Source organism: Ambystoma mexicanum, chromosome 1q (genome assembly GCF_040938575.1).
Source record: "Ambystoma mexicanum isolate Mex_15411 chromosome 1q, UKY_AmexF1_1, whole genome shotgun sequence".
Taxonomy (NCBI): Eukaryota; Metazoa; Chordata; class Amphibia; order Caudata; family Ambystomatidae; genus Ambystoma; species Ambystoma mexicanum.
Window position 1 is genome coordinate 547196659 of NC_090922.1, and position 20644 is coordinate 547217302.

The 20644-nt window shown below is 44.2% G+C and overlaps 1 protein-coding gene across 2 annotated transcripts in view; it reads right to left on the reverse strand.

The window, feature by feature from the left end:
- Positions 1-765: 765 nt before the first annotated feature.
- LOC138531291 (carcinoembryonic antigen-related cell adhesion molecule 5-like) overlaps positions 766-20644 on the reverse strand; it is a 262387-nt gene continuing 242508 nt past the window's right edge. For both annotated transcript variants that reach the window (XM_069640981.1, XM_069640980.1), the window contains 3 exons: positions 16767-16810; positions 14343-14374; positions 766-13376 (listed from right to left, as the gene is read on the reverse strand). In XM_069640981.1, the coding sequence (XP_069497082.1) occupies positions 13266-13376; positions 14343-14374; positions 16767-16810 (187 nt within the window). In that variant the 3' untranslated portion in view covers positions 766-13265. The remainder of the gene's footprint in view (positions 13377-14342; positions 14375-16766; positions 16811-20644) is intronic.

Consider the following 20644-nt stretch of genomic DNA (forward strand, 5'->3'; position numbering starts at 1 on the left):
TCACACGATTCAAATACTCCCTATATCTTTCCTAGTCCACCACATTTATCCTATCACTCTTCTTCATCACTCAATTTACCCTCACATATCTCCTGCCCTTAAAAAAGGCACTCTACTTCTCCACTGCATCCACATGACCACCACTTCACTTGTACTCCTGAATTGGATCCATGCTGCTCCTGCATTACATCGTTTCTGCCCCAATGTATACCTCTTACCTCTCCATAACATTTACCTGACCACTCCAACCGTGCAACCCACATACCTCTCTTTCACCTCCAAGCATGGCCACCTGTCCATGAACTCACTTCTCACCCTTTCTCACCGCCTCAACTCTACCACATCAGTTACCACTACATCACATGTCTAGATCCTTGCTACACACAGATTCTACCCCTTCCTTACATTAATCCAGAAACACCCCTCCACAATGTCCTGTATGCACATCACTTGTACACTTCCACTAGAATATTCTTCCTCTTCCCACACTTCCTGTGGCTCCATCACATTCTTCTGCCCTTAACCACATAATGTTTGCTCCTTCATCACATTATTTGCACCCTCCCACCCCACATGTTTGCCTTTCCTTAAACAAAATCCCATGCCTCCCCATCTCACACTCCCTCAGCGTCATTACATCTCTCCCAACACCACCCTCAATTTTCTCCTACCTTTCTGCCATATGACCACCCCTGACCGCATTCCTTTCGCCACCATATCCAATCTAACCCTCCCTCCACTGTAAATACACTGAAAAAGCATATATTTATTTCACAATTAAATAAAGAACTTTATTAAAAATATATAGACCAAGTGATTTATAAGACTGGATCTGTAAAAATTAGGCACCAAAACAAGATTAATTCACAACGCTTTCTGATGAGTTTCATTTACACCTTGAATTTACAAAATATACAGAAACACACTTATGATAATAGATCTCCCTGAGATCTCAGGCAAATAGTGCATACATTCCCAAAATTTGGGCTTCATATGTTAAATTTTGATTGACATGCTGTACCGGGTCCCCATAGGCTAACTTAGACACTTGTGAGTAGTGTGGAATGATAAGCCAGTGTTAATTGTAGGATTGTGGAGCTGAGTACAAACCCGACCACATTCTCCTAATCGAATAGAGAAGATAATGTAAGGGACTGCTTAAGGCCAACTATCATCTGGGCTTTTCAGAAGAAGTAAGAAAAGAGGCTACATTGAGGTGCAAAGCAACTGCACACAAAGAATGCAGATTCTACTGGAGGGACAAAGGGTCTGATTTGAGGATCAAAGCCACTGGAGTCAGAGATTAAGGTTCTCTCGGGAAGGGTCTTGGCTCTGGACATATCTGCTCTCTTTTCTCTAGTTGGTGGACACTCGTGCTAAAGAAAAAAAGTGCAGCACGAAAGAGTATTGCTGGCAACTGGTTTCAAGCCTTGGCTATAATGACTGGTTATAAGAAGTTTTTGTGTTTCAGGGTAAGGACATTCCTGCAGATTCGGCCCAGAGCCAAAGAATTGGGCTCCTGCCACAGGAAAGCCATTATTTTATTTATTTATTTATTTTATTTTATTTAAAATATTTTGTTTGATTTTACAAACTTTTCATTTTTTGTGTTACAAAAGTATTACATTATTAAGAAAAATGAAAAAAGAATATCAATCACAAATCATTATATGCTTGCATTTCACTCATTCATTTTGTTTTTCTTTGGTGATTTCCAACCAAAATTTAATTGTTGTCAAAATTAGTTGTTTGTCTTGTCCTCTTAATAAATTGTCCCATCTTTCTTGAGTTGTCAATTGTTTGTGTGATATCCCGAAATAGTCTCTATACAAGGATCTTTGCTCCATCAGTGCCGGGCAGATCATTATCAAATGAAATAGAGTTTCCTTGATGTTTGTATCTTTACAAAAGCGGCAATCAGGAGTTATTTTGTTTGATTTGTCCATCACAGATTGATATTCCCGAGTCGGTAGGATGTTAAGCCGAAAGCGTAGAAACAGATCACGTATGTTGCGATCCAGGAAGTAGTTTAGGCAGGCAATTCATGGAGACGTCTTATTTCAGTTTCACATTTTAGATATCGTTTGTATTTGTTTTGATCAGCAATGGTTTTGATCCAGTCATTAGTCTGTATTTTACGCTTTGCGTACTGTGGTCTATTAATCAACATTTCCTCAGAGATATCTTCAGCCTGCATTTTCAGTTTGATTTCCAAAGACCATTTGGTCAGTGCTGTGATATGAACTGCTGAATTCTTTTCTCTCAGGATTTCCAACGATGGGATCTTGTCTTTGGAGATTATTTTCCTGAGGAGATCCATTTGCTTCCAAAGAACTATTGATTTAATGGATTGGATGGCTAATTCATAGCGGATTCTCGGCATCGGAAAAGAGCTTGGAAGAGATAGAGTTTTCCTCCAAAATAATGCTTCATACCTGGGTCAGTTCATCGTTTGTTGATTGATCAGAGATTCGGTTGCATACGTCAAGATCGGGATTACTTTTTGTTTATACAAGGCTATTGTTGCTTTTATTGAATACGTTCCGTATTTTCTATGGAAGAAGCATCCTTGTCTAGCCAGGGATCTGGCTTTTCCCTCAATATGGTTCTTCCACTCTTGTTCATTTAAAAAAGGATTAATCATTACACCCAGATATTTCATTGCCTTGGTTATTACGATCTCTTCTCTTTCTAGGTATATCTTTAAGGTATGTTGGTTTTTATTATTTGTTTGCGATGCGAGTTTCATTACCTTAGTTTTGTTACTGTTTATCAACAGGTCACTTTCGAGCATGTAATTTTGAGCTTTGTCAAGAGATTTTTGTAGACCCGATACAGTTTTGTCCAAAATAATGATGTCATCGGCGTATATTAGCGTCTGTATAGGCTCGTTGTTGATCTTTGGTGGGTTAGCCGCTAAATTTTGTATTTTTATGCCAAAGTCGTAAGTATACAGATTGTAAAGGCAGGCAGCCACGGGGCATCCTTGCGTTAAGCCGTTACAGGTAGCAATGGGATTTGTCACCATCCCGTCATTGGTTAACCGTACTCTGACAGATGTGTTTGAGTAAAGTTGTTTGATCGGGTTCATAATAGAAGCTGGACATCCCCAGGCTGCGAGTTTGGACCAAAGCTTTTGCCTGTTAACCGAGTCAAATGCCATCTTTAAGTCTATAAAGATGGCATTTACTTGGTGTTTCTTGCTTATTGCCTCATATTTTATCAAGTTCAATAACAGGAGGTTGACATTTGTTCCTATTTTCTTGACAAAACCAGTTTGCCTTTTTTCTTGTCTTGCATTCTCCTCTGCCCAGTTGTTAAGTTTTTTTTTACCAGATAACCCGCAAATAGTTTCCCTAAGGGATCCAGCAACGCTATAGGTCTGTAATTAACCAGGCTTTTACGATCGCCAGCTTTAAAGATCGGGATCAAAACAGCCAGCGTCCAACTATGAGAAATTCCTTTTGTATTTTCGACTAGCTGAAGAAGAAGTATGAAGAAGGCTGCCCATTCAATTGGACTTGCTTTGAGGTCAGCATTTGATAATCCATCGGGTCCAGGGGCTCGAGAGGGGTTCAAGACCATGATGGTACTTCTTACATCTGCTAAGTCCCAGTTGAGATTCCAGGCACCCTCTTCTTGAACTAAATCAGTTACAGGGACATCGGGATTTGGGTTATAGAGAGTTGTGAAATGCTTAATCCATTCCTGAGCTTCTACTTCTTGGATCATGAAAGTTGCTTTTGGTGAATCATTTAGCAATGACCATAGTTGCCTCGTGTTTTTCTGTTTGAGTGCAGCTAGAATTGCTTCTGCATCATTCTGTTGCATTAGGGCCTTAATTGCTTTGATTGCATTTGAGTGTTTTTGTTTTTCTTTTTTTCTTTTAGTTTCAAAATCAGGTTCTTTCTTTTTTTTTAACTGCCTTATTCGCTTTTGGAGAAGTTTTTTCTTCAACACAATTTCTGGGTTGAACTGATGTCTATGTGCGTTTTTTGATTTGTTGCTCTTGTGCCATGGTTGATGGTATTTCTCCAGTAACCATCCGTAGTTCAGTTTTAATTGATCCTGAAGCAAGGACTCCTTAAATGTTGATAATAAACCAGGTATTTGATGACTTTTGATGCAGAGTTTATTAAGGCCATTATTGATCTCCAAGGCTGGCAAGGTTAACGTGGATACTTTGTTTTTACTGTGTCCCATGTAATTGATATTTGGTGGTGATCACTGGTAGACTGTGGAACATTAGCAGTGGAAGTAATTAGTTTTCTTATACCTTCCGATGTAAAGATATAATCGATGATTGATGTTGTTTTTTCTCACGACCATGTCGGAAGAGGCACACCTTTATTATTCACTGCAGGCTCTATTAATGATATGTTACGGATGGATAATTCTTTAACCCATTTTTTGGCTCTGGCTGACAAGGCATTGGAATCAAATTTTTGTCCTTCTCTGCTAAATAAATGGATGTTAAAGTCTCCTGCGATGATAAATTCAGCTCCGTTGTTGGAGGAGGCAATATTATCAATTTCATCATATATGGAATCTAGAAACTTATTGTCATTCATCGCAGTCGGGTTCCAATAGATATTGAAGATGGTTACAAAGATGTATTTTGTGCAATGATCTAGATCTTTGTTAGGGGTCGGTATGAGTATGGTCATATATTGCGCCCAAGAGTGAATGTTCTTCCTTGATATAATTGTCCAGAAAGGAGTGATTTTTACGAGGATCAACATTCCTGATGCCGGTCTCCCTTGTTGTGAAGTAATTGCAGGGTTCATCAAGGTTATGAAACCTTCACAGACTACCTCTTCCTTTAACCAAGTTTCCTGTAAGCAAACTATGTCAGTTCCTGCAAGAGCTAGTGAGCCTTCATTGAAGAGGTGTTTGTGACCTCTAGTGTTCCAAGAGCATAGAGACACTAGACTCAATTGGGTAGTTGTTCCTGTTGGTTGTTATAGATAGGTTTTCCTGTTCTGACTCCATTGTTTGTCTCTCGTATCAGATCTTAATTTGGTTTCAGGATTCCATTCTTGGTCACGCCATATCCCTCGTCTCTTCACAGCATCGTTTGTGTATGGCGAATAGTTTTCCCCATCAGTGTGTCGCAACTTGGAAGCCGAGTCGTTAGAATTCTTCTGTATATTTTGTGGCAATTTCTGTTTGTTCGTTTTATTATTATGATGAGAATCAAACATCGCAAGTTTATTGCTGCATTTTTCCCGAGCCATTAAACTCGAAACAAAGATTTCTTCAGCTTCAAAACGCAGCATCTCCAATTGCTGCTTAGTAGAAAGTATGCGGTGCATTATTTCTTCACAATAGAAGTCAATCTGTACTGTTTCCATTTGTTCTTTGTTGGGGAAAAGGATCACATCAGTGTCTCGGGACCAATCTGAGCCAATTGTGGGATTGCATTTAGAAGGCGTAGTACATTGGCTCTATTCAATGTTACAGGCTCATCGATATTTGTCGCAATTGGAGTTAGAGAGATTCTAAAAGCATAGGATGTTTTCGTTGGATTGAGAAAAGTTGGTCTGACCAGAGGTGGATCTATTTGGGGTGGTTGGGTCACATTGATATTTGGTTTCTTTTTCATTTCTAAAGGTGACCATAATTCGTCATTTGACACCTCTGAATATCCCAAAGAAATGTTGTTTATTGAATCCTGAGTGGAAGAACTCATATGTGAAGATTTGAAAGATGATTCTTTGCATTCATCAAGGACAATCAGTGCATCGTCTTGAGGATCAGTAAGGATGGAGTCATCATCGATTGAGACGTCCTCAGTACCACTCTCAATCACTGACCATGCTTTGGTCGCTTTAAGAGGGCTGTCTTGATTGATTACCGCCAGCAAAGCATCTAGTGGTTCATGCTGAGTGTGCTCATCATGTTTAATTGTCGTGCTCACTATATTAACAGTTGGAGTAATTGTGACAACAGCTACCGGACTTGGGGTCTTTACTGTCGTTTTTGATGCATTTTTAGTTGTGTGAAAGCCATTATTCGGTGTGTTTATATTTGCAAAGCAGTCCCCTCTTGCTTGCATTTTGCATCCTGTAATTGTTAATGGAGGCCATTTTGTTTGCCTCTTGTTTTGCCTTGTAGAAGGCCGGCTCTGCTCGAATATGACAGCAGGCTACTCTCTGATGGTTATTTGGGTCACCAGTTTCAGTATTATTTTAGGCAACCCACATTGAAATTTCATTTTTTGTTAGAAATGAGGTTGTTTTGTTTTAAAAAAATGATTTACATGTACGAGTAGACGAGGGATTGGGCACTAGAGGCTGAATCAACTTGCGGAGCACTGAGTGAATGATTAGTTGAGTGATATATATCGTATCAAAGTTCGGTCTGCAGCAAGATCACGGCAGGGGGAGGCGTGGCCCACACCTTGTGTATTGACTAGAAAGTAATGGACCGCGGATGTCTTGCAACCTTTTCAAACTATGAATTGGCTGACCAATTCAAACTATTAATTAAAGCACTTTGTAACACATTTTGCAAACCACGATTAGTAATTCTTTAACTATACTCATCAGCATCCCGGGTCCATTACTTACATGTATGATTGTAATGGCATACATTGATTACTGCGCGGCAGAAAACATCGAGGATGACAACTTCTTGTTTTTAAGGCCACAAATTCAATGCAACTATATGGGAGGTACGGGGGTTTAGGGTTATAATGAATGTGGGGAGGGGTATTGGGGGCAGTGGAGGCGCTCCGCCAATAAACTTGCATTATAATGCCCTAGAAAAATGTTTAATACTCGATATTTTCATCTTCGATGTTTTTTTTTCGTGGTAATTACGTAAATCCAACTGTAGTTCTGCATTAAATGTCTGGTGTTTTACAACTGGTTCCCTTCCTCGATGAAGAGGCTTCTCGTGGGAGTACCACAGAGTTCTGACAAACGCTTGAGCAAGAAGACTTTCCTGAAAAACAAGGAAGTGTGAGCGGTGACACAACAGAGGGACTCAGTGGTTACGCAGCCACAAGAGATTGAGGAAAGACTTCTCAGGCGAAAGTGGTTACAGCCGTTATACGAAAGGTGACACTGTAGAGCTCTGTCCGCGATGTGGCTTGCACTGAGCGCATCAATGACAAAGGATTAGGTGGAGGTCTGGGAAAGGAACTTCCGAGCTCCGTCTCACTGCTGGGAGGGTATGGCCGAGGGTGCTTGGCTTTAGGCTGACTGGAACAGGTTAATGAGACAGCCCATGTGGGTGGATATGTGATAGAAGTAGAGGCCACACTCTGGTCTGCTCAAACACTGGGTAGAGTTTCAACTGATGGGCCTAGGCTGTGTGTCAAGGCTTCACAGGCAATTGAACCTAGGGCAGCTCTGGCCCTCACACTGATATCCCAAGGTACAAGAGCCCATGGGCATGGGATTTGGACCTAATCCTAATGTTGAAACCCCAATGTTTGCCCTTTACAGGTTGCAATGTGTCACAATCATAGGTGCCCTGTGGTTTTACATTTTGTGGATCTCTTCGCCATCAGTAGAACCAGCAAAGAATGTATGGGAAGGCATTCCTTGGCATGTCAACTGTTGGCATTGTTGCAGATAGAGGTCGGCAGGGGGTTCCCCCTGGGTTAATGCTTCTCTTCCATTTGAAAGTATCTTGATGGCATTTTTGTGTTTATATTTGTTGAGGTGCTGCAGCCCATTTGTGTCTAAAGGCTAATCTTGCACACAAACAAGGGAGAAACGATTCAAGAGCGCTAGAAGGGGGTATCTTGATTTCCAACAGCTTCTGTGAGATTTTGAAGTTATTTATTTTGTTGACAATCAATGTAGGATTTCGCTGGTCAAATTGCATGTGATGTAATTTCCTGCAGTGACATCAAGAGGTCAAAAGCCATGGCTCCTCCACTCCCACAGTGATTTTGGCAAAATGATGCCAGTGCCTTCATCAGGTAGAGGCTTAGTGGAGCAGGTAATGCAGGAGAAGAAGTGAAATGATAAACCAATGAGTTAGGTGCAGTGTTAGGCTGGTACCTAATTGCGCTTCAAAGATGGAGGCTCATACTGTATCTGTTTCATGAGAATAGGTTCAAAAAGGTATGCGAGAATCTCAGTGAGTGAGACTGCGTACCATACAGAGAATACATATGCAGTGAGTATACGCAAGAGTGAGAATCATTCATAATGAGTGAATCCGAACTGTAAGGAATGAGGCTCATACTCAGTGAGAGAGAACATGCTCCAAATAGTGAGTTTCACACCCAATGAGCACGAGCAAACTGCAAGGAGTGCAGCTAATCTCTGATGAGTGAGAGTGCCCTGCAGGCAGTGCTTAGTCAGGCTGTCAGAGAGTCTGACTCATGCCTAATAGGTGTTCCATGCAGTGAGTCTCACTACTCTCTTACAGTGTCTTCTCTCTCGTACATAGCATCTATATCTCTCTCATCCCCACTGCCCAGTAGTCTCCATATCTGACCAGTCTGCTCTGGACTTACTACCCATCAGGGCACCTGAGCAATCAGAAGGGAAACTGGAGCATGTGTCTTCAACACAGTTAGGTTTGTGAGCAACACCTGCTTGTGGGGACTTGCAACGAGCAGGGTCAATGAGTTTCTGCTAAACCTTTAAAACGCTATATTTGGATTTGGAGTCTTAGAGATTCGTCGTGTTTTATTTTGTTGGTAAAGAGTCCAACATTGGAGCTATTTGTGCTCACTATAATGTGATGCTGTGCTATGTCCACAGGCGGTTTAAAAAGGACACAGAAGCTGTGTGTCATTTAATATCATTTAACAAAGGGGGACGATTTCAAGCCACTCTGGTATGTTGAGAGGCCCATTAAGGTTGAATATAACTTAATGGAGAGTACAACATTCTTAAGAGTCCGTTGCTTCTGCCCTTCCTTCTTTGCCATGTCTACGCAGGCTAAGTGTATGTACAAGGAACACCCGAGGGTGAGTGGGGCTTAAGAGTTCCAGCAATGAGTGCCGTCCATTTATGGGCATCTGAATGAGTGCTCTGTTTGAGGGCAATGAGAGAGGACAAGCTATCAGGGAAATGCCCTCCAATTCGTTCCTGGAATCTGGTGTAATTTCCTTTACGTGGTCTACACACATCAATGCACTGCCCTGACAGGTGAGGGCGATACAGATCACTTCCCTCCCTCTTCTAGTAGCGGGCTGTACACGGGGCCCTGCATCGAGGAGCAAAAGAAGGGTGGCAGGAAGGCAGGGATTGCCTGTTAGGCATTTGAGCGGGTACTCCCTGGCCTCTTTGGTGGAGTTCGTATAAGACCACCTTGCCCGATTGGCCATAGGACACTGACTCTTGAAGCAGTATGGCACGCCAGACTCCCCTACTGCTTGATTTTAAAATGTGGGTCACTGTACCAGGAGGCAGAAGTCAATTGCAGGGCTGCCATATACTGCTATAGCATGTATGGAAGGGTGGCCTCGCGGTGTATGGCTAATTTGTGTGGAGGCTGTGCCTTGCTTATTAGCAACACTGCCCACGCTGCTGCTGTCATTCTCTGCTGCAACCGTAAGAAATAAGACTTTCCCCGGTTGTAATCTTATTTCTGGTGGTTTTACAGGGGGCAATGTGAAGGTAGATACCCGAGAGGGCAGTCCTTAACTCTCTTAGAAATCACGAGTTGCAGTTACGCAATGGGGTACACATGCCCCGTGGGCTCAATATGTTTTCCAGCCATAAGAAGGACGACGTTCTCTAATCACTGTCCGAGATGGAATCGCCACAGCTGCCAGAAATATTGCTCTCTTGAGCCGGAACATTATTTTCTGTCATGACCTCTGGTGGGTTAAGATTCGATTCCGGAGAGGCCTCTGCCTGGACACGCTCCAGGGTGTGCATCGCCTGGCGTTGCTTAGTGAGACCGGAGCATAGGGGGAGTCCATGTATCTTTGTGTGTCAGAGCACCGGTTGCATATTTTGACTAATCACTAGTGTAAAGCTGTTTATTAATTCGTGCTGGAGAAAACGGCGGTGATCTTTGCTTCCTGCAAATCATTAACTCTGACGGTATGCCCATTAGTGCGTGGGCGTCGCAGCAGTGAGAGGCCATTGCCCTACTGGGCAAGAGACCAGTATGCTTCACTTTGTGGTGTTTATTTATGTCGGTCCTTTTACAAAATGCTGAATCAATTAATTTGAAGCTAGCTCCACACATAACCTTGGCTGGGTATTCGTTCACAGCCAGGCCACGCCCATCATCTTTTACCTAAGTATACTCTGTCATGGGCAATGTCTCAGTCCATCTTGGTCTGGTGGTTACTAAAGAAGCAAGGACATGGGCAGAATTAGGCAGGCTAGCGCCCATTTTCCTGAAGAAGAAGCTGCCTTCAAAACGCCCGTGGATCCCCCCCTTAGGTACCCATTCTTGCAGGTCAAGGGTCTACAACCCATGACTCTTCAGATGTTTTGGACTTTAGCTCTCATGATCACTTACCTTTGACTTTGCTGGCCAGGGCTCCTGGGAGTTGTAGTTCACTGCCCTGTGCTATGGGTTGACATTTCCTGCAGAGTCAATACCAACACCATATAGATCCCAGCTTACTGCACACTTTGTATCAAAGACATTCTGGTCTAGGCCTCCTCATCCTCTGGACCAGGCAGCTGTTTATTAGTTTTTTTTTAACCAGACCTCACTGCACCACAACGATCCCCACATATCCACCCATGTTTCCATGCTCCTCAGGATCAAGAGCGGCTCTTACAGATTAAACATCCAACAGGACGTTAGAGGTTGGAATTTGAAAATGCCCGGCCTAAAAGCACATGCAGCAACATTGCTCTATGGTGAATATCGGACCGTTCCCCCTCTACTGGGAGACATTGTTTGGTGGTCTTAGGTAACACGGGGATGCTTGAGTTTGGCAAAGGACCTTTTGAGAGTGTGTTTCAGGGTCTGAACTCGTGGACTCTTAGGTTTCTTGGCCCTCTGGCTGAGCAAGCATCACTGGCAATGTGGACACTGATTGTGGGGCCGTGCTGCATACCTGAAGCGGAGTGATGAGGACCAGTAACACGTTTTGGGTTTAAGAATTATGAGAACAGCAGGGATTCTGGAAGTGTGTACTCTACAGGGATTACGAGAAGGGGCAAACTGAATGATTGCAGGCTGGCAGGCATGCCAGAGATTCGACAGAGGAAAGGACTCATCGGTCAAACGTTACAATGCAATCTAAGCAACTTTCTTTAGGGGAGGTAAATGACGAGGTGAATTGGTAAGGGGGTATATAGACTCGATTGTCTACTTAGACATTCTTGAGGACTCTTATTATGTTGAGGTGTATAGCACTGTCCATTAAGGTGCGTTTGACCTCATTTCCCTCTGGGTCAGTACACCCATTTTCGGCCATGTATTCAGTGTGCTGATGCTGTCCCTATAGGCTCATGATTTCAGGTTCCATGAGAGTGTGATGCGGCTCGGCACGATATCTGAGGCATGCACCTGTTTCAATCCCGCACTAAAACCAAGCTCCCCATTGTGCTATGGTTACTTATCTACCTCCATTCTAGTTAATGAGAGGGTGCACAACATACATACAATATATAGGGTAGCAAGAGTACAGTGTCACATTGTTGGGTGTGGGGCCTCACACAGTGACTTTGAAGCTACCGGTAACATTGCGAGTCGTGGAGGTCAATTCGAGCCGACGTTGGTGATCCTGGTAGAATGCAGGCCTGCCAAAGTCCCCCAGAGTCCCCCTGACCCCCCCCCCCACAGCCACACTGTCTTCAGTGTTTGTATAGTTCACCCAAAGTTTGTTTGTAGACACGTGAAACAACCTGAGAGGCACATATAGAAAGAAACACCAGAGTAAGTGATTTGGTAGGAGAATCCATTGCCCATACACAGCCCATAGTCTGGCAATCCCTTATGATAATGGCACGAAGACAATCCAAGAGCTTTGACATCTCCATGCAAAGGCATTGTGGTAATAATGCAGTGTCTTTGCCCCATCACGCAAGGCTCACCCGTTCCCCCCACATTAAGGAGCACATGGTTTGCACCATGTCTGGATTCCATTCCAGACCACCAACTAGACAATTGAACGTTGAGATCAGCCGGATCCATTCCAGTGCCGATCGATTATCCGTACCGCCCCAATATTTCATTCAGTTCAAAATTGCTTGTCCTTTGAGTAGGGGAACGCTTTCTTGCTCATCAGATTCCTACGGGGACTTCTTTCATGGCCCCTACCACCCCCCCAGCGATTGCAGCTAACATAAGAATGATGCTTGTTGTCACGCATTGCCAGATTGCAGAAAGACCACAGACTGAGGGGTTGTATGTACAAAACCTTAGGGGTTTAGAATTCACTTTCTCGTGTTTTAGAGGACTGGAAGAGGTTACGGATCTGAAAAATTGTTCATTGATTTCCAAAAGAGCTCACTGGAATGTGGACACATTCATTACTATTTAAAAAGCAATAGACATCTGGATGTGTAAAGTGCACATACATGTAGGACGTAACACGCATTATTATCAAAGTGAATTTGCAGGACACCCAGTTTGGAGAGACGTATTCTTTCCTCTCCCCCCCCGCACTTGCGCGTTCTCAATGTCACTGGGCCTAGTAAGATCATTGTTTTTGTTCTCCCTTGTTCCCCTCCCTTGTCTCATCGAGCTCTGAAACACTTGTGTACGAGCGCGTTACAAATAAAATATCAATATTATATCATATCATAGACAGATGCAGATGCAGATGCTGCAGCATTTCCAGATTCCAACCACGGTGCTGGAGACTGCATCAACCCCAGGAACAGACACCTGTGTGGGCAACACTTGTCATTCTAGGTGGGCAAGGCTTGATGAAGGTGTGATAGCGGACAGGACAAATGGTGCAGGCACCTCTGGACTACCAAGATGCATTGCTGTCCAATGTCTTCTGCGGTAAGAACGCTCCCCAGCTTCTGCAACAGGGATACAGGGATTCCAGGAAGATACACGGGGCATTGCTCGCTGCCTCTGGTTCTTTGGCTTCACAGCTGTGTGCTCGTTTACAAAGTATAAGTGTCAAAGGGGTCCGGGAAAGGACATGTTAAGGCACGTATTCCACTGAAGGCGATGCACAATATAGCTATTAAAATAAAGGCTGTCCCTCCACCCATCGTGAAGGCTGCTTCACCAGACGTCCTCAACACTGTTGAGTGTATCTGGCAGAGGCCGCTCCTGATATGGCATCAGTCCAGCTGTGCAGAACGGGTCAAAGAATCGTTACTTGTCACATGACATTGGAGGACGGCGTCCGGGCGGGGTCATTGCCTCCTGACCTCAGAGTAGACGGTGGTGTCGGTAGTAATTGGCTTCATTGGTATGCCAGGCTTGGGCACAAAATTGACCGAGCTGTACTGAAGCTCCTCCCCGTTCTGCAGATGAAAGAGAGAGTAAACATGTGAGCTTGAGGTTTCCATGAGTTAAATTCCCTTACAACCTGCTGAGTGAGACCCGTGTGCCCCACGCGCTCTCTAGATGCACAACATATGGGCCCTTATAGTGCGGCATAGTCACACAATAGGAACAAGGACATGACAAACACAGGTAATGGTAGAGCTGCACTGTCCTAGAAAGGTGAACGCACCCATCAGAGTTTACACGCTTTGTGTCACAGGCGGGTTCAAATGCAGACTATGAGAGGCTGGAACACACCCACTGCTAATACTCTAGTTCGAAATGAAGTGCAGTGTAGTGTCAAAGCATAGTGTAGTGTCTGAATACTGCAACTGGAGGTGTTGTGAAGACCACACGCATTGTGGTAAGTGGTCTGCAACATGTGACACTCCAGATGTTTTGGACTATGACTCTCATGAACCCTCACCATTGACTATGTTAGCTAGGGCTAATGGGAGGTGTAGTCCAAAACCTCTGGCAAAGTAAAGGTTGTAGAGCCTGGTGGTACACTGAAAGAACTGCATACTCGCAGAAAGCTCAGTGTTAGAAAAGCAGGGGCTTATGAAGAACTAGACAAGCACACCATTAGAGAGGTGCGGGGGCACAGTGGCGTCCACACCTCCGAATTGGCATTTGTGTGAAAGGAAATGTTAAGCCTGGGACAATAGTGTTGTGGACTGCGAAGGTTGTGAGCAGGGTACCATGGTGAGATGTGTATCCCAACTAGGGTGCACCATAATACGGAAACGGCAGCAATGGTTTGTGAATGTCAAGGTTGAGGTTCACTGGTAGCAATGCTCGAATGTGGAGTCAGCAATCGAAGTGTCGGACTGTCAGCGTTGCACCAAGATAAACACTGGAGCCACTGGAAAAAGTAGGGACCGTAAAAAGATACAATTCAAAGGGCCTACAATGTCATGAACTAGAACAGAAGTGCATCTTACCCCAGCGGCCTTGGCATTGGTTGATGCTGGTTCTGAGGAGAAAAAACGACAGGCCGTTTACTCACACATGGTTAAATAGGGTACATTTTCGATGGCAATGGCATTTTGCTTTTAGGAGTGGAAGATGAAGAGGGGGGCGGGGAGTCCACAGGCCAGAAAACACCCACTTATGATTCCAAATATAGGATATAACAAGCAATGATACAGTACATCAATCGCAAGGGCGCCAATGAGGTGCATAGCCCCCTGCTTTATCACAGAACACGCGGACCATGGAAACAGGTCACGTAATATCTCCCCACCCACATGCAGATTTGTATATTTTTGGATTCATGCATTCACAGCTCTGCTTTAATAATAAAAGCATGAACATTTTGGACTAGCTCTGCCCAGAGGTGTAGCCAGGATTGTCTAGCAAGTGGGGTCCACCGCAGTGACGTTAACATCTGTGTCTACGCCTCTGGCTCCGCGTGTGCGGAAGGAGTTTCTAAGTCATGTCAATATATCCTTGCCTAGAAGGCACTGGCAGAGACACACATTCACTTGTCCAAATATGAGGATTTTCATTTGAAGATGTACTTGAGCAACTGAAAGTCATATTTCTGATATGCACAAAGCGGGACTGTTTATTTTAGTATATGAGACCATTTAGAGCAACTATTCCATTGGTAAGCTTCAAAGTGACTTGAACATAGACACTGTAAGAATAGGCCAGGGATCAATTTCGCTTTGTCTATTTGGTGGCACTTAAGTGTCACCTAGAAGCCAGCACTATTGCACTGGTGTACTGCTGGAGGGTGATGGCAAGTGAGAAGGGACAAAAAGGTTGTGGGTGTTGTTTGATTATTTACCCACCCATTAACTGTCCACAACCTTGCACATCACTATGGACATTCCAACTCGATACTCCTGGGATCTCTTTGAGCAAACTCCATCAAGCAGGAACACCAGCCTTTGGCCTTTCTGTGTTATTTCGCAACAGTTTGCTGACAGTTGATGGCTTAATGGAGCTGTAAATGCACTGCTGGTGTAATACAAATGTTTTAAACAAGTATGCTTTTAGCCACTTGAGTTATATATATCCCTTGCACTGATGTCCCATAAAAAGCAAGATTTGGCAAAACCAACAGTTTTGGTTAATGTATAGGTAACTAGGCCATATGCCAAGTTACTCATTCCATTTTCCAGTTGTCATGTTATGACCATTACGTCAGTGCCTGACAAATGCCTGTTCCATGCCTATACAAAGGCCAAAAGTGTTGGATTTCTCAATGCTTGTTTTTATTCTGCAAGCAGAAAATATCGGAGGACAGCACCATCCCCACAGAGTATTCTCTGCACAGGCCTCCAGAAGTAAAGAGGGGTAGGTTTGGTGATCAGTTATGGCCATAGCAGTAACCCCGCTGGCTCTCTTTGTAACCTGTGACCCTTGTGCAACCCTTTGGGTACCACCAGTAGTTCCTGGAGCAGAGACCAGACAACCGTTAATGGGCCGTCTCTGCTCTTTCCACAGCCGCCTCTAATTGGCTGCTGGAAACCCTGGGGAAACAAGAGGGGTGTGATACCTTATTTCTGCTGTGTCTTGTCATACCAGAAAACAGCCTGTAACAGAGATTACCTATACTGACTGCTAACACCTGCAGTGAAATACTGCAGTTTGAAGAAAATACGTTGTTAGTTCTAACGCTTTTTTTGTAATCCATTTAGATGATACAACTAACTGTGATGGAGTCAAAGGCTCTGTAATGTCATTTCCTAGATGTAATTAGGCTCACAGCTCAAGTAATATCATATCTTGTGACGTCATCCTTGCGGAAGGTTATGTCTGAAACCTGATTTTGATGTCACTGTACATCAGGAACCCAAATGTTTATTTTTTCTCATGCCAATGTTTCCTCTGGAGTTAGACCTTGGTCTCTGCATTCATAGTTTTATTTGACAGCTCCATGGAATCAAAGGAGTCGGAGAAAGTGTATACATATCTTTACTGTTCAAGCACACGCACTCTAAGTCCAGCTCCGACATGCATAGTCCAGTGCTGTGGGGGGACAGAGGCAACTTCCACTACTTCTGATCTATTCCAATAGCAAATTATCGGAGGCCTGCCCTTGAAAATCTACTTGGCCATCTTGAGGATGCTACCGTGCCTGTTCTGTAGGTCAGACAGTCATCACAGACTAGCTCCTCTTGGGGGACACAGTATCCTTCCACCGCACAGAGTATGCAGTTAGACCTAGAGCCCTTTCATTAAAGATGTATGGGACCAGATATAGTTCTCTGTTCTAGAACCGAGAGACAGCTTCAACAAAGGCAGCATCCCAATTTCACATGATCCAAGGCCTTTTTGCTGCCCCACTTTCGTGGAACCTGCACATGTCTCCAAATTCTTAGTTTTGCCCCAGGAAGTACATGTTCCATACTTACTGGTGCTGTTCGCCGCATCCATAGAATTATTAGAAGTTGGTGCCCTAAATGAAGAGAGGAGAGAGAGAAACCTTAACCTGGTGATATTGTCTTTCAGCAAGTACAGAATACAAGCTATAGTATCATTCAACCTGTGGCTTACACATCTAACCAAAATAAAGAGCAGAACATCATGTCATAACTTGTTCACAAACTTTCTGAATGTATTTTGTGTAAAAAGATTCATTGTATAGTCATTGTCATCCATTACAGGTAATAAAGCCAATTGATAGCCTAAACTCCTTAAAACTAGCTATGCTGTCCAATCCGGTGGCTGAATTCCCACAGTAACTGCCCACATTCTCCCTTGCCTATGTTGCCTCACCTAAGGGTCCACCATGTTGTTTTTGGCTAATCCTTGCAGCCTTCACCCCCTTCCTGCAAGCATCCCCCGGATTGACGCCCACGTACCAGAATCCTGTTGCTGGAATGCCTCCAAACTGGCTCAACACGCAGCTGTCATGGCTAGCATGGAAATAGCAAAGGGACATACTCCTTTTACTATTTTCCTTGGTGGCCATCTTTGTTTGCAGTTTTCTTCAGGGAAATAGGGTTCACACAAAACTTGTGGCCACAATTTCCCTGAAAACAAATAACTATTAGTTCTGTGAGAAAATGTCCCATAGTGGGAACAGCTGTCACCCCCTTATTCTATGGATGACAGGGACAGAAATTGTAATTGGTTATTTATAACATGCTTAATACCCAGAGGTTTCTAAGTGCGGACCCGGGGATCGAACCTTTGTTGCTCCACGTCGTCTTGCTTCCAAGGTGAGTGCGTTGCCCCTGAGCTATCCTCCGCTGTAACAGCCCAGAGCCATCGCGGAGGCCTTCGCTATGCTCGGGCCTTACTGCCCTGGACATCCGCAAACACAGGGGCAAGAGCTTAAGTATTCCATCATACACCCCAATCTCTTGCCTTTATAATTGGAGGTAAATTCCCCAATAAATCTGACAGATGCTAGTCAATGAGAATGGGACGCTTTGGGTGCTTTGTTGGCCATTTCAGTGGCTGCTGCTGGAGATCCAGAGCCACAGAGAACAGGAGCGGTTTAGAGCCAACAGATATCACCTTTCGGAATATCGGTGCAGAGCATCAGAGGACGGGACGAGTGAGGGATTATTTCCTTTCTTTAAAGGAACAGGAATCATAGCTGTGCAAGAATGGGGAGGTTGTGAGACACCAAACAATGTCTTAAATGCGTGTTTGTTATGTGTGACCTATGCATATAGTTGTGACCCTTGTATATAGTTAAAATAGGCAACCATTGAGGCCTATGGTGGATCCCTGGGAGGAGGGCCTGAATTCTACAAGGCAGAGGTTCGAGAAGTTCCAGCTGGGACAACTGGAGGCTAAGGGCTGGAGAGCGGATGAACTGATGTTCCTGGGGGCCCGTTGAACCCCTACTTGCATACTGTGTGACCCGATTAAAATCATGATGAGTTTGTGCCCTTCAATAATATACAGTACTGGTGACGAATGGTAACACTGTCCCCCAGGAAAAAGTAAGAAGCCTAATTTGGGAAAATGTGGCATTGCTATTAAGCCTTTGCACACCCATGTATTGTAAAGGTAATATGTTGTACTGCTGAGCTTGCGTAGAGTTGCCATTAACTGTTATATTGCCATCCGAGAAATGTTGCGCTCCTCTCAACCCCCACCTCACACTGCTGTTACAGCATGAGCTTCCCCAGACTGTGGGGAACTGTGTTATGTTGGCCGTGTTGCTTAATAATTGGCAACCAGTAATGGGCATTCACTGGCCCACATATTTATTCACATTTCAAATAGGGCAATCATTTCTTGCACGGCCTGTACGAGTGCCATCTTCCATACATACCTACATGACCGGGTTGCACAGCGTTCCATCTGCTTGCACGAAGTTGGAGACAGTGCGTGCCTCGGTGCGGCCTTGTGAAGCAGCGCGCGCTGCGGGCCACGCGCAACACTGTGGTGTTGCTGAGGCCCTCAGCCAGGCTGGTATCACACGTAATATAATGATGAAAAAGGTCCATCACGGTCGCTAGCAGGAGCTCAAAGGAAAGGGGACTTTCGTGTGAGCTAAGACATCATGCTGATCCAAAACAGTAAAAGGACTGCCCCACTGTCACGGATAGGGCACAGTTTCCTAGAGGCAACTTTATGGTGCACATGCCTCCTGGATATTGAGGCTTCCACCTTCACACTTGCCTGAACTATGTGAAACAATAGCTGTATATCTCAGAAGAATACCCTTCATGGAAAGTAATGACTCACTGCACTAGGAAAATGTTCCTTGTTTACATTTTGTTTTTTTATCTTATTCAATTGTCTATTTTTTAACGTCTTACATTGGCTTGTTATTATGCTTTACTTTTCTCCTTTTTGTGTTCTTCTAAGTAACAGGTTGGAGTGCCAGGGTGGGCGCCGAGGGAAAGGGCTTTTGGGTGCCTGTCTGTGTACCAGGCACCCCGCCGTTATGCATCCCTTTGCTGGGAACTCTGAATTTGAATTGGGCAGCGTTGAAGGAGAATTTTCAAGATGGCGCTCCATATGTGCCTGTTCCTTCATTTATCATTGAAAGAACATGCCTAGTTACTGCCATGCTTTGGCTTTAAAGGTCTCATAGCACTTCACCTACAAGCCCCCCCCCCCTCGAAGCTAGACTAGAAAATGAGGGAGGAGACAACATAACATGAAATGACTATGAAAAAGCAATTCAAAAGCCTGGATGACTACAACGAAACTAAAGTCCACATTTTCCGGGAGAGGAACTACTTTCATATTATGAGGGAAGCCGAGCGGGAGAGCATTGATCACTGTCTAACAGGAGTTTGCAAATAAGTGCACATTTGGAAACTCCCAAGATGGACATGTTTGGAACTAGTTAATGTTAAAAGTAAAAAAATAAAAACATACAATTTGAGAGGAAAAAAGGGCTGAGGATTCCCTTACATTGGAGCAGGTCATTGACACAGCTAAAAGGATGCAACACATGATGCGGTGCGTCCACTGACTTGCCAAAAGTGTGATGAACACAGCGAGAAAAAATCGAATGCACATTTGCGCAGGAAGTTGTTAGGAAAGATTTCTTAATTGTATGTAATTTTCCCTCCACGTGTACACCCCCAAACTTTTAGCTGCTGTTTAGACACCATAGACTGACTTTGCCAGAGAAGCACAGCCTTCAGCTGCACTCCTCTGGGCTTTCGCTCACTTTTATGGGGAAACTGACATGTCCTTAAGACACGTCAGTACTGGGAGACTTTGTTTCCCTTAGTCCTTTTCCAATGTTGCAACTTTTCTGCAACATGTAACAAGTGCACAATGTACCATCCAGTAAAGTGTACTTGGTTATGTAGTCATTTTCCAAAGGCCCTAGATACTCCAGATGGACTTTTTGTGCGATGTTTGATGGACAGGGCTGGTGGCAGCTATCTTTTCGCATTATTCTTAACCCTTTCATGGCATGTTAACCACATTAACCACGTTTGGCACGAATAGGTGGCCTGGCTCCAAAATGGCCATGCCACGATGTACTTTGTCCTGTCCTTTGACCATCTTGCTCCTTCACCTTCCCCAGGTCGAGCCAACCCGAGTCAGTCCTTATTTGGTCATGTACTTTCCCGCAAATTACAATGCTTTTGCAGGCTTCTGCATGCCTTGTGTGTGTGCCTCCAGGATGTGGGCTGGAACGTCTGAGTCCAATACACATCCTGGGTGCCAGAGAGTCTGGAGTGCCATGAATGACTGGGACAACTGTGGTCCATGATTGGTCCACGTATGGAGTGTGTGTTAGTGAGCAGATCTCCCATTGGGTCCTCTCTGTTTTGGCGCAAAGGGAACTTTGGATAAGAGG